This window comes from Pimephales promelas, chromosome 20 (assembly GCF_988280905.1).
Source record: "Pimephales promelas chromosome 20, fPimPro1.hap1.1, whole genome shotgun sequence".
Taxonomy (NCBI): Eukaryota; Metazoa; Chordata; class Actinopteri; order Cypriniformes; family Leuciscidae; genus Pimephales; species Pimephales promelas.
Genome location: NC_142788.1, coordinates 23,888,741 through 23,901,995, shown reverse-complemented (window position 1 = coordinate 23,901,995; position 13,255 = coordinate 23,888,741). Strand labels below are relative to the sequence as shown.

Genomic DNA, 13,255 nt, shown 5'->3' with positions numbered 1-13,255 from the left:
CGCTTTAAGGACCTAACGGACTTACTCATCTGTTTTTGAGTTGTTTATTAAGGGGTTTTAATTTGAAGAACATCTGTTTGGGTGTATCGAAGCGGAAGTTGTTTCGTCCAGGGAAAGCTTCTTCATCAGAAAAATAAAAAATATTCATCACTGTGGAAAACCTGTTTGTGTATTTTTGGGCCAGTAAATAAATTGGCTTTTAGACCCTGCTTAAAATTCACCAAAGTATTTTCTCCGGACGTTTTTTCTGCCTGCAAGCTTTGTTTTTCATCTCTGCAATTTTTAGTGATTCTTTATTGAGCTTTTTGCACCTTTTGGCCTGATGCGGAATGACATGAATCCCAATGCAATCATGTTTTATTAACTTTCTTTGCTATTGCAGTATAATCTATGATTGAAGTGATGGTGAAATTGTTTTAAATATAAAATGCTAAATACATTATATTCCCCTATATATTGATATTTTCCCTTTTCATGGAAATATGAATGACATCTCAGAACCTCCAGCAAGTTAAGGTCTTTTAATGTCCAACTCGTGCTCAAACTAATCAGTGTTGAAACATGTGCTGCTGAAGCCCTTAAGTTTCCTATACAACCTCTCATTTACTTAAGTAAACAGATTGCAAAAGAGTCCGGTGAAAGCTCATATGTGACAGCACGCTGACTGGTGCGCAAACATCTCGTATCCTTTTGTTTGCAAAACTGATTTTTCTGCAATGTCAAAAGAAATGAAATATCTGGTGCTGGAAAACTATATCGGTGGGAAGTTTGTACCATGTTCCAAGCTAGTGGACTCTTTTGACCCATCGACGGGAGAGATTTACTGCAAAGTTCCAGACAGTGGATCTGAAGAGGTGAGGTTTTTCTTAGTATTTCTCTCTTTTTCTCAGGTTTTGTTGAATATTTTAAGATGTCACTTGTACATGTTCAATTATGCACTGCGTTACAAAATAAAAGTGCAGTTTTACCTTTAAAAAATATTTAACCACTCACACCATTATTTGGCTGAAGACACAAATTCTGAGAAAGTTCAGAGTAATAATTGCTTGCTGAGTCAGGGTGACGTACCTTTGGTCTCATATATTTCTTGCTGTAAACACTTTGGTCATAAACAAATTGGGCAATGCTCAAGGTCCAGTGTCTAATGATTAAGCCAAACTTGTGTGGAGCAGTTGAACAAAAAAGAGATTTTTATTTTCTAATATTATATTTTATGACAATGCACACATATAAGCCTTAAATACCAAAAAAGGAGGTCTTACATGAATTTTTACCCCCACCACACAGAGTGACACTTCTCTCAGTTGTGAAATATATTGGTTTACCCTTTTCTCAATGGTCATAGGTGGATGCTGCAGTGAGGGCAGCCAAAGAGGCCTTTCCTGATTGGTCAGCTAAGAGCCCAGCAGAGAGAGCCAAAGTACTGAATAAACTGGCAGACCTGATAGAGGCTCGACTGGAGGAGTTTGCCCAGGCTGAGTCTAAAGACCAGGGTAAAACACTAGAAACACTACAGCATCATAGTACAGGGGCCGGCATAAACTGCTTAGACTAGTCTTAAAGGGATAGTTCACTTTGAAATTAATTTTTGATATGTTTTAGCTTAACTCAAGGGCATCCAAGATGTAGGAGTCTTTGTTTTCCGCAGTATTTGATATTTTTAGGTCAAACCGTTCTTGTCTGTCAGTCATATAATGGAGGTTTATGGTCACCACCTCAAAAAGCATGCACAGAGAAGTCCGACTTAAACATGATTCAATGACTCATAAATGTAAGTACACATTGATGACCCGAGACACGAAATGAGCGCTTTCAGATCGCACCCTCAGATCAGTTGGACAAGGTAAAAACGATATAAAGGCTGTTCGTTTTCAAACACAAACCTACCGGCCATCAGTGTGTACTTACATTTATGAGTCATTAAATCATGTTTAATTTGGACTTCTCTGTGCATGCTTTTTGAGGATTTATCATTTTTATTTTGGATTTATTATTTTTTTACAGCCATTTTTGATGATATTTACCAGGGGTGCCATTAATTCTGACCACAACTGTATCTAATATATCTTGTTACCTTGTGTCACTGAAGAATTTAAGTGGGTCTTAAAGGGCTCTTAAAGCATGAAATGAACTCATTTCCTTTTCTCTTTTATTTTTCCAGGGAAGACTATAACTTTTGCCCGAAATGTGGACATTCCTCGATCAGCGTACAACTTCCGTTTCTTTGCTTCATCTGTCCTGCATCACACTAATGACTGCAGTCAGATGGATCACATGGGCTGCCTCAACTACACAGTACGCTGTCCTGTAGGAGTGGGTATGTGTCATTCTCTACCACAAATCAGATCAGATCAACCACAAATCAGTTTCTTCAGTCGAAAAGTTAAGGTTTTTGATTAAAACATTCCAGGATGTTCTCCATATAATGGACTTCATTGGGAACCGAAACGGTTCAAGGTCCAAATGAGAGTTTTAGTGCAGCTTCAAGGGGCTTTAAATGACACCAGGCGATGAATAAGGGTCTTATCTAGCAAAAATAAATAAAAAAGTCTAAGTTTTATAAGCACAAATGCCCGCCGTGCTGTGTTCTGTGATGAGCATTCATGACTCTCTTGTTCAAACTTGTTAATCAAAATGAACAAATCTTTTTTCGAGTCATGACTTGAAGGGTCCTAGATAAGACCCTTTTAACGCCCTTTGAAGCTGCACTGAAACTCTCATTTGGTCCTTGAACCGTTTGGTTCCCAATGAAGTCCATTATATGGAGAAAATCTTGGAAAGTTTTCATCAAAAACCTTAATTTCTTTTCGACTGAGGAAAGAAAGACATGGACATCTTGGATGACATGGGGGTGAGTAAATTATCAGCAAAATTTTTTTAAAAGTGAACTACTCCTTTAAATTCCCTGTCTAGCTGGTCTTATAAGCCCATGGAATCTGCCACTGTATCTCCTGACCTGGAAGATTGCTCCGGCTGTTGCTACAGGAAACACTGTGGTCGCGAAACCTAGTGAATTGACCTCAGTCACTGCCTGGATGATGTGTCAGCTATTGGAGGAAGCTGGTGAGGGATTTGTGTGTGTATCTGGGACAGATTTGTTAATTAGCTCATCTCAGGGTACATTGGTAGCTTTATTTTGCTTTTAATTATGGTGATGCTTCTGAATTGAGTGAATGTGTCTTACTCTTACATAATAATAAAAGTGTGTGTGTCTTAGGCTTTCCACCCGGTGTGGTCAACATTGTCTTTGGTACGGGCCCACGAGCCGGGGATGCATTGGTGTCTCACCCTGACGTGCCGCTGATCTCATTTACTGGGAGTACGGCAACAGCGAGACTGATAACAGAACGCAGTGCGCCGTATTGTAAGAAGCTTTCATTGGAGCTTGGCGGGAAAAACCCGGCTGTTATATTTGCTGATGCTGACATGGATCAATCCATCAGCACTACTGTACGATCCAGCTTCTCCAATCAGGTGAGCTCATGCACAACTTGACCAATCAGGTTATATTTTTAGTTACACATGCTTTCTGGTTGAAAAAAATTTGATGCCATTACTGAGCTCATCCAATCAAACTCCTGCAGGTGTCTGCATTAGCAATAGGTTGAAACAACGTTAAAGGTGTAGTTCACTTTTTTTTTTTAAATTTTGCTGATTATTTACTCACCCCCATGTCATCCAAGATGTCCATGTCTTTCTTTCTTCAGTCGAAAAGAAATTAAGGTTTTTGATGAAAACATGCCAGGATTTTCTCCATATAATGGACTTCATTGGGAACCAAACGGTTCAAGGTCCAAATGAGAGTTTCAGTGCAGCTTCAAAGGGCTTTAAATGACCACAGACGATGAATAAGGATCTTATAGGACTCTTCGAGTCATGGCTCGAAAAAAGATTCGTTCATTTTGATGAATGAGTTTGAACAGGAGAGTCACGAATGCTCATCACAGAACAGAGCAAGGCGAGCATTTGTGCTTATAAGAACTTAATTTTTTTTTATTTATTTTTTTAAATGACCAATCGTTTCGCTTGATAAGAGCCTTATTCATCATCTGGTGTCGTTTAAAGCCCTTTGAAGCTGCACTGAAACTCTCGTTTGGACCTTGAACCGTTTGGTTCCCAATAAAGTCCATTATATTTAGAAAATCCTTGAATGTTTTCATCAAAAAACCTAAATTTCTTTTCGACTGAAGAACGAAAGATGTGGACATCTTGGATGACATGTCACATGGGGGGTGAGTAAATTATCAGCAAAAGTTTTTTTTTTAAAAGTGAACTACTCCTTTAAGTATGGCATACTATTATCATACTTCTCAAAATGTTTCTTTACAGTATGAATACTGGGTGTAAAATGTGACTTCTATAATAAATCTGTTTCATCTAACATTTGTCATATTTTATTTCAGCTTTGTTTCATTTAGCGATTTCATTTTTTAAAAATATACCCTATAGGTTTAGTTGATGATGATAACCTTAGTTAAACACGCAACATACTTGAGTAACTGGGAAATATTTGATATACTTTGACTCAAATCTTTTTTAATGGGAAGACACCATGTAGTTCCGTTTTCTGCCACACTGTGGTGCTCAGAATACAGCATTGTGTATTGTGAACAGCACTCTCACACTGTCTCTCTCTCTTTCTCTCTCGCTCAGGCCTTCACATCGCGCGCACACAAACACATCATCACAGTGCTAATATGTAAAGTGTCCATATTAGTTTGCACAGCCCAGTGATAACTGAGAATTACTGATGAACTTATTTACATCTTTTTCTTTTCTCTCTCAGGGAGAGATCTGCCTGTGTACCAGCAGAATCTTCGTTGAGCGAAGCATTTACCCAGAATTCCTCACTCGTTTCGTGGAGGCGGTTCGTCGGTGGAAAACTGGAGTGCCCTCTGACCCCTCCAACGATAATGGAGCGCTCGTCAGCAAAGAGCATCTACAGAAGGTCTGAGTCTTTATCTCTCTCTCTGCTCATATAAAATTACATTTCTAGGTTTACAAACAGATACATGCTTTTAAAACATCTAAATTGCTTGCCAACTCATACAGGTTAAAGGTTATGTTGCTTTGGCGCTGGCAGAAGGTGCACAGGTGCATTGTGGGGAGGGTGTGGACAACCTTACCCTTCCGCAGCATAATGCGGATGGCTATTTCATGTTGCCCACCGTCATCTCTGGAGTAAAAGACTCCTCCGCATTGATGCAGGAAGAGATTTTCGGTCCTGTAACCTGTGTGACACCCTTCGATGAGGAAGAGGAAGTGATATCACGGGCCAACGGCGTACGCTACGGCTTATCCGCCACAGTGTGGTCCCGAGATGTGGGGCGCGTACACAGGGTTACTAGGAAACTGCAGGCTGGGTTGGTGTGGACCAACTGCTGGCTGGTCAGAGACTTAAATCTTCCATTCGGTGGCATGAAAAACTCTGGCATTGGTCGAGAGGGGGGGAAAGACTCATACCACTTCTTCACTGAGGTTAAAGTTGTCACCATCAAACACTGACACGGGATGAAGCAATGCATGCAGGGATAGTGAATCACTCATGTGTCATTTCAAATCTGTGTGTAAATTATATAAAGGAAGCAATCAGAGATCAGACTTAATATGATTGGGAATAAATTTAATAAAAAAGCGCGTCATAGTATTTTTGTTGATAGAATGTGGGTGAATTATTGTAATAGTCTTAAGGTGTCATATTCCTTAGCATAATTTTAAGACAGACCAGTGTTGAATTTTATTCCTTGAAAGTTGCTGTTTCATAGCTGAAAGACTTAAAGGTTTAGTTCACCCAAAAATGAAAATTCTGTCAGTATTTACTCACCCTCAGTATTTACTCAACCTCTATGTGTTTATTTTTTCTGCTATACACAAATAAAGATTTTTGGAAGAATGTTTTAATCAAACAGATCTCATTCCCCATTGAGATCTGGGAATGAGATCTGTTTGATTGGGTAAGTAAATACTGACAGAATTTTCATTTTTGGGTGAACTAACCCTTTAAAGGTGCAGTGTGTGATTTATACCGACATCTAGTGGTGAGGTTACGAATTGCAAACATCAAAAGTTACGGTGGCCGACAGATGTCGTCGTCTGAGACAGAAAAAAGTAGCCAGGTTTACAATGAAGTTTCTTTACAAAGATAAATTAAGAAATTCTGTTTACTTTATTATTCAGTAAAACGATGTTATTGCAAATATTATTGTTACTCATCATTGTGTCAGTGGTGTTTTATTCAATGACTTTAGCTTGCTTCTTTGCATGTAGAACAACATACAGTAGTGACGAAACGTGTCCATTTCAGTGTAAGGGGACCTGTGGTGTATGTAGATAGAAATGCCTCATTTTAAGGTTATAAAATCATAACGGTTCATTAAGTAAGCCAAGGTCTTTATACATCACTGAAAACGTAGTTATGTATAATATATTGCATTTCTATCTACAAATCCTCCTAAATATTGCACAATGCACATTTAATGGAGTTTTCAGTACTGATTTAATTGTTGGCTTTAAGGCTATGCTATATTTGAGTTAAAAATCAGAGAAGCAGGAAACTCCGTTTGCTCTCCATTTCATCTCATTGTAGTCTTGGAGAAACTCATATGAGTTTTGATATCCTGTGTGTAAAGATTGGGATTAGGTTGGTAGACTCTTGTGTGATAGTGTGGGAACTGTGACTATCTGACACATAGCACAACACGCACAAACACATCTCTGCAAAATCCCACAACTGTCCGTTTCATGTCAGAGTCAGAGCACCAGCTAAAGAGATCTTTGAGTTTTTCATCTTTGTTCAAGCCTCTCTGGTCTTCAGGGTGAATCTCAAATGCCTTAAAAATGAACTTTAACAAGCAGAAAGCTTCCCACAGTCATGTAAAACCATTGGGGGATTTTAAAAATGTGATGTCTAGGCCAGGAAAAATCATGGGAATTAATACAATCTTGAACTTGATTTTCAATGCATTTAAATAGTTCTGGTGAATTTCCTTGCACATTCAGCTCTAAAGCATTTAATTGGCTATTAAAGTATATAGCCTGGACTCTGTGTTTGAGAAAGACAGAGAAGTGCCAGGAACAATTACGTGTCTGTGTGGTGCAGGAAAGCACAAAAGAAGCCAGTGGAAAGCTCCAGCAGTGATATCTTACATCTTTATTGAAAGGCTTTCTCAGTTAATGAGGGGTGTGTGCACGTTTGAGTGAAAAAACTGAGGGAAACTTGTGAATGTGTTCAGTCACGTCTCTGCACGCTCGCATAGCATCCGTGCTCAAAGGGCAGAGCTTTATTTTGACTTGACCACAGGCAATGCCCTGTACCACCCATTGTAGACACGCACACACACCGGTGCACCTATAATGATGCGGACATTGTAATTGTTTTTATATTGTAGAAACTGTATTCTGTATATTTGTTTCCAACCTGGCCATACTTATTTTTTCAAAGTTGTCATAAAAATGTAGCTTTATCTGAACAAATAACTAAACACAAGTCAAGAGCTAAATCGGAAGATCTGGTCACACTTTAACTACCGCTTGCCTAGTTAACTCCTAATTACTGCTTATTAAAAATGAAGGTAGTTGTTATGTTTAGGTATAGGATTAGGAATGTAAAATAAGGAATTAATGTGCTTTACAAGTACTAATAAACAGCTAATAAGCATCTTAATACTGAGAATTGGACCCTAAACTAAAGTGTTACCAGAATTTTTTTGATAGTGTTAGAATTTTATAGTCTGTAAAACAGACACCTGTGGCATGTTCCCATTAAATATCAAGATAAAAGTGCGTGTAAAAGTGTTGTGTGAACAGAACAGCAGGTCATATCAGGGCAATTTTCCGTTGAGGCCCTCGGTGGGTGGAGGGCATCTAATGCTTCAAAGAATATTGCAGAGTTGTGAGAAATATCACAAGTGTAATCAGGTTAAATAAACTCCCCCCTCTCCTCTCTCTCTCCCCATTCATTAATTTGTCTCTTGTGTGCGTGACCCAGGAAGAAAATGGCGGAAGATCACGTAGCTTATAAAACTTCCTGCAAAAGAAAAAACGATGGAATCTGTGTATGTGTGTGTTTGTGTCTGTACAACCCACCCAGTCCACCCTTCTTGCCAACCGAGGGTGTGGAGAGCGGTGCGAGAGAGAAAGACGCTGCTAATTTGTGATTATTTCTCACAATGTCTTCATATCACAACTGCATCTCAAAATTGTGACTTTGTATCTCAGAATTAGCTTCTTCCCATAATTTTTGACTTTTGTTTCTTTTATTTTTAAAATAATTATCTTACAAGTATTTTTACTCTGAGGTGGAAACAGGCTTTCATACAGTATTGTAGTCACTATACATTTATCTTTAAAGCACTTAAGTCTTCAGGTATGAAGTTATGGTGACTTTGAAGCCTGTCTAACATTAGTTTCCATATATTGATGGATATACTGTAGATATGCACTTACTGTCCAGATTTCTGAAAGCTGTTATGAAACTCGTATCTCAATAGTTCCACTTTAGCACAATCAAATATAATATCCACAAAAAGCTGCACATTTCAATTCATACAATTCTAAATGTGTCCCTGGCCAAGCTTGTTATTTTGTCTATAGTTTGATCATGCAAATGATGAAGTGCACAGATTCATTTACCATGTTTTACCATAAATTAAATCTATGCCGCCGATATAATTAGCATAGAAATTGTGAATAAAGTGTGCTGATTCCATGCTGGCCTACACATGACTCGGGACTTATGTAATTGTCTGCCTTGTGACACAAATTACATGCCAAAAAAAAAGAGACAGATTTGGGTCAAACCAGTCAAACATTAATAATTGAATATTTCAACATTTGTTTGTGAACATATGTGGATTTAGCCTGGGCAAACATGAGCTTTAAAATTGCGTTTTTTCATAGTGCTGCATCAGGACACATTGTGTTATAAGAGGTCGACCTCTTAGTTCTGGCGTCCTCCTTCATTTATCAGTCTTATGGGGCTGTATTTCCCAGTCCTCCTCGGCATGACCACAGGTCTTGTCACATGATCAAATGATGTTGAGTCTTGGATCACTTTCTGCTGACTAGTGTTTCACCATTGAACCAGATGGTCTCACTCCATGGAAACAACAACACACACACACAGCAACAGAAAGGACAATACACACATAGACACATGATGATGATGCAATCACGCTAAGCGTTCTTCTGTTATGATTTGAATTCTAAGATGAGAGATACACTGAATGTGAGGACGCAAGGATTAAGAGGGTTTAAATAAAGCTAACAGAAATACCAAAATAAGTGTTTTATTTGCCCTCATAACAGAGGATTTTTTTATGCTCAAAGGTTCAGTTTAGGAGACTTAAAGGAGTTCGCGATTATGCTTAATGCTGTCTCGGGTATTTCTCCTAAAAAATAAGACGTAATTAGTGGTACATTGAGAGAATAAAAAATAATGTAATGAAATAATTATAAACTGAAATTGGGAGTTTAATATTGGGAGTTTAATGTTGAATTGAAATTTTGACTTCTCAGATATTCCAAGGCATCATCTAACTGATGCCTTGGGAAGCATTTTGACCATGCTTCAATATCTGACCCTTCAGTGTCAGTAGATGATGCCCTAGGATCGCGTGTAACCCTACCCCTACCCCAGACATAAATCTACCCGCGTCATCCTAACTGACGCTTTTCCTTTAGCGTCAGTCTGATGACGCCGTAGGATCGCGTCATGTAACTGGCGCCTAATGCGTCGAATAATGAAGCATGGGCAAAAGGTGACACGTTGGGGTGAGAACGCGTTGATTTTGAGCACATTTTGAGATGTTTTTGGATATGTCCAGAAGAAGACGCATGCGAGATTAGGGCCTTTTTCTCAGGAGACAAATTTGAATAGCAGATTTAACAAATGTCCATGTAAACTCTCCATTATAGTTGAGAAATATTTGAGATCTTCACCATTGTGGTTTAATTAAACCACTTTGAGCTTATACTGATTTTTTTTTTTTTTTAGAATAGTCTTTATATAATCACAATAGTGGTCAATTTCGTCATATAGTTTGATTGCATCTGTTATCCTGTGATGTTTTCTGTGATGAATTGAAAAAAGATAATTGTTGACATACAATAAGAGTGTAAACCTTTCAAATTAATTTGTATGTTTTAGCTCAGATCATTTGGCTTTGAATTAATGACAAATGTTGAAGTTTCAACAGACTTTTGAAAAATATGTTCATTTTGTTCACCATTTAATCTCACTCATGTCTAGGAAAAACCTTTTATATATTTAAAAAAAAAAAGATATTAAGGTTTTTTCTTTCTCAAGGCCTACTCAATCAGTTTAGTGTAAAATATGTAATGAGATTCAGATGACAGTTCCCATCATCCCATGATGACATGATCCACGTTAGGCATGAATGGTTAGAATTATAATTGATATCATACTTTGATTGCGATCTGCCATCAAATGTTTCAGCCAGAACTGAAACTGAATTGTCCCACGCAATTTAAGAGCAAAGATTTAGTCATGTGACATGAAGACACTCGCAAACAGTATGAAATGACATCTAAATCCATCCATCACGGTTCTGCGTCATAGTGAATCAGCACAGCGCTCTGCTTCCAAACTCACTTACTCACTTGTGATGAATGGATATTTGTCCTGGATGTGTAAACAATACAGGCCATTATGATGAAATGATAACGGCTTGAGCTTAATTCCCATTGTTTATAGAGGAAGTTATTGCGGCTAGAGTTTGTGATGCTTCAAAGAATATTCACAGAATGGGATGATGAGCTATGGAATAAATACATCATTTTCTAGGTCTCGCTAATAAATGCTCATGCAGAAATACAGGCAGACGGCTAGAACTGAATTGGTGGACAGAGACACACCTCCCTTAACATTCCCTTCACACACAGACACAAACCCACTCACTGCAAACACAAAGGTGACTGGCTGACCTTGTCCTGGATACTGCGATACTGGATAGTGCGTCATTGCTTTTATTTACATTTCACAACGGAGGGCAGCCTGTTTCCCCAATATTCAGAATAATGGTCAATCAATATGGGTTTATGGGTTTTCTATTGGCGCATTCTTATATTATTACATTTCACCTTCCCAATTTTAAATCGTTACATGTGTTCTTCTCAATACATTTTTCTGCCTCTCCAATACAACAATTGATGATCAGTTATAGTCTCCTTTCACCAGTTTGGAAACCCTTTTTTAAATGATTACTTATTTTCACTGGTTTGTATACAGATGATCTTGATAAGAAAATTGGTGGCTAGAAATAAAAAGATTCAATTGTGTAAGCACACTGAACCAAGTCCAAATGTTAAATAATCAGTGGAGATCACATTCCCAGTGGGGAAAAGTGCTAAATGGCGGATCCTTTCTTTTTTTTAATCAGTGAAGTTTTATTATATAAGAGTTCTAGTTAGGCCTGTTTCATTTCATTATACAAAAAATGAATAAGATAATTGTAGACAATCATAAAGAATATTGTGGATTGCATAACTCGGACCATTTGGCTTTAAATTAGATGACAAATGTTTGAGTTATATTGAATTTTATATTTTGCTTACCATTTGAGATATTAAAAAGATCTCATGTATAATATTTCTTGATTATTTTTTCTTACGGCTTTTCTTTTCGGAGTAATAGCCACAGATTTGAAATACATGTTTAGACATTTTTGTTCTGGATGACATTTCTAAAAAATGTCTCAGAAGCATTGTGCTTGCTTTTGCATCACATGTACCAATATTTAATCTGCACAGAGAAGATTAGTATGGCCCAGGGACAGGATGACACACAAATCCTTGGAGATATCAGATGTTTTGCAGCTAGATGTGTTTGTGATTTGGGCTGCCAACAACACAAAGGTTAAAAGTTCAATCTCCAGGATGTCTGTACATGCAGTTGATGTCGGATTTTGCTTGTAAAAAAACTTTTTTCTGCTCTTCTTTTGATCTGACTGATTGATTGAAAGCATTTTCGGTTTGCAGACGTGTCTGATAAAGGACCCCTGAGAGAGGCAGACATCTTGACTCCATTGCTGGAAGGGTGTGTTTAGGTGTGTTCATAAGATGTCTTGATGCTGAAGACATCACAACTGAATTTTCCCTGTGCGTGTTTATATGTTGTGTTACTGTCTCTTTCAGTCTATTATACTCCTTCCGCCTCAGACAGGCGTCTCTGTCAGGCACTCGGGGAGTGTATCAAGAGTGTGTGTGAGTCCATATGTCTGTGTATCTGTATTATTCAATGAGCATGCAACCGCTGACTTCCTGACCTAAACAAAGCATGTAGAGAAAGCAGCGTTTCCTTGGATTCAGCCCACATTGTCCCTTCAGCACACACAATGACAGCAGGTAAAAGAATATGACGTAGACACTGCAGGGAAGATTTTTTTTTTTTTTTTTTAAAAAGCTGAAACCCCACAGACAAGGGAGAGAAAATAGCTTACTTCAAATTATTTTGCTAAAACATCATAGGATAGGCGATTAGACTGCCATAGTATACAACATTTTTTTTTTCTATTCTTATAGCATGATGAAAAAAGGAAGAGTTTACACAATGCATTCCGACCTAGAAAATAGCAAAATTTCTTAGAAATAATCAAAAGTAGTGAGCTGAATCTTACACCACACTGTAAACCATAACATTCTACCTTTATGTTGTATACGTTTTGGTTTAAATAAGTCGTTTGAACTATAACTTTTTTTTCCCCGAGCATGTCATGTACGGGGCTCCGTATTTTCCGCCTGTCAATCATATTGCGCTTCAAAGCAGGAGGTCCATATATGGTCAGCCGGTAGCTGAGCGCGTGAGTTTTTTCTCCGTCATAAACCGTAACGGCCTACACGGTGAAACGTCCGTAATGGAGTAGAAAGACAGGAAAGAAAAGAAAAAAATGATAATATAAAGAGACCAAATGGGTGGAAACAGATGCCGAACTTTGCTTTTGCTTGACAGGTAAATAATACCATAACTTTCGCCAAAGCGACCGAGCTTGTCTGACATGGCCTGTAAACGTCATTAAAAATATATTACGGGGAGGTAGTGACTGAAACTGACACTGTCATAAGTTCCCTATAATAAATAATTACGAGCTAATTACGAGGTTAGAGTAAACAATATTTTATAACACATGTGTGTTAAGTCCAGTCCGCCTGTTAAGTTTTATTTATTCATTTATCTAAAAGGGACAATGCATATTGATAAACATTTCAGTAATGTAAATATGCCAGAATTAGCCCCAGG

The 13,255-nt window shown here is 38.0% G+C and overlaps 1 protein-coding gene and 1 non-coding gene across 2 annotated transcripts; both read left to right on the top strand.

The window, feature by feature from the left end:
• Positions 1–605: 605 nt before the first annotated feature.
• On the top strand, positions 606–6,197 carry aldh8a1 (aldehyde dehydrogenase 8 family, member A1). The gene is made up of 7 exons (XM_039651602.2): positions 606–854; positions 1,346–1,493; positions 2,162–2,317; positions 2,914–3,063; positions 3,218–3,474; positions 4,787–4,948; positions 5,053–6,197. The coding sequence occupies exons 1-7, from the start codon at positions 717–719 to the stop codon at positions 5,503–5,505; spliced, it is 1,464 nt and encodes a 487-aa protein (XP_039507536.2). The 5' UTR covers positions 606–716; the 3' UTR covers positions 5,506–6,197.
• Positions 6,198–11,725: 5,528 nt separating this feature from the next.
• Positions 11,726–11,832, top strand: LOC120463834 (U6 spliceosomal RNA). Its single transcript, XR_005618568.2, has one exon. It is a non-coding gene; the product is annotated as a U6 spliceosomal RNA (small nuclear RNA).
• The last annotated feature ends 1,423 nt before the right edge of the window (positions 11,833–13,255 follow it).

Bases quoted from the DNA above. Each gene is read 5' to 3' on its own strand.
- aldh8a1 (XM_039651602.2), top strand. From the start codon at position 717: ATGTCAAAAGAAATGAAATATCTGGTGCTGGAAAACTATATCGGTGGG. The intron at 2,318-2,913 runs GTATGTGTCATT...TTCCCTGTCTAG, and splicing joins ACGCTGTCCTGTAGGAGTGG to CTGGTCTTATAAGCCCATGG. The intron at 4,949-5,052 runs GTCTGAGTCTTT...CAACTCATACAG, and splicing joins GCAAAGAGCATCTACAGAAG to GTTAAAGGTTATGTTGCTTT.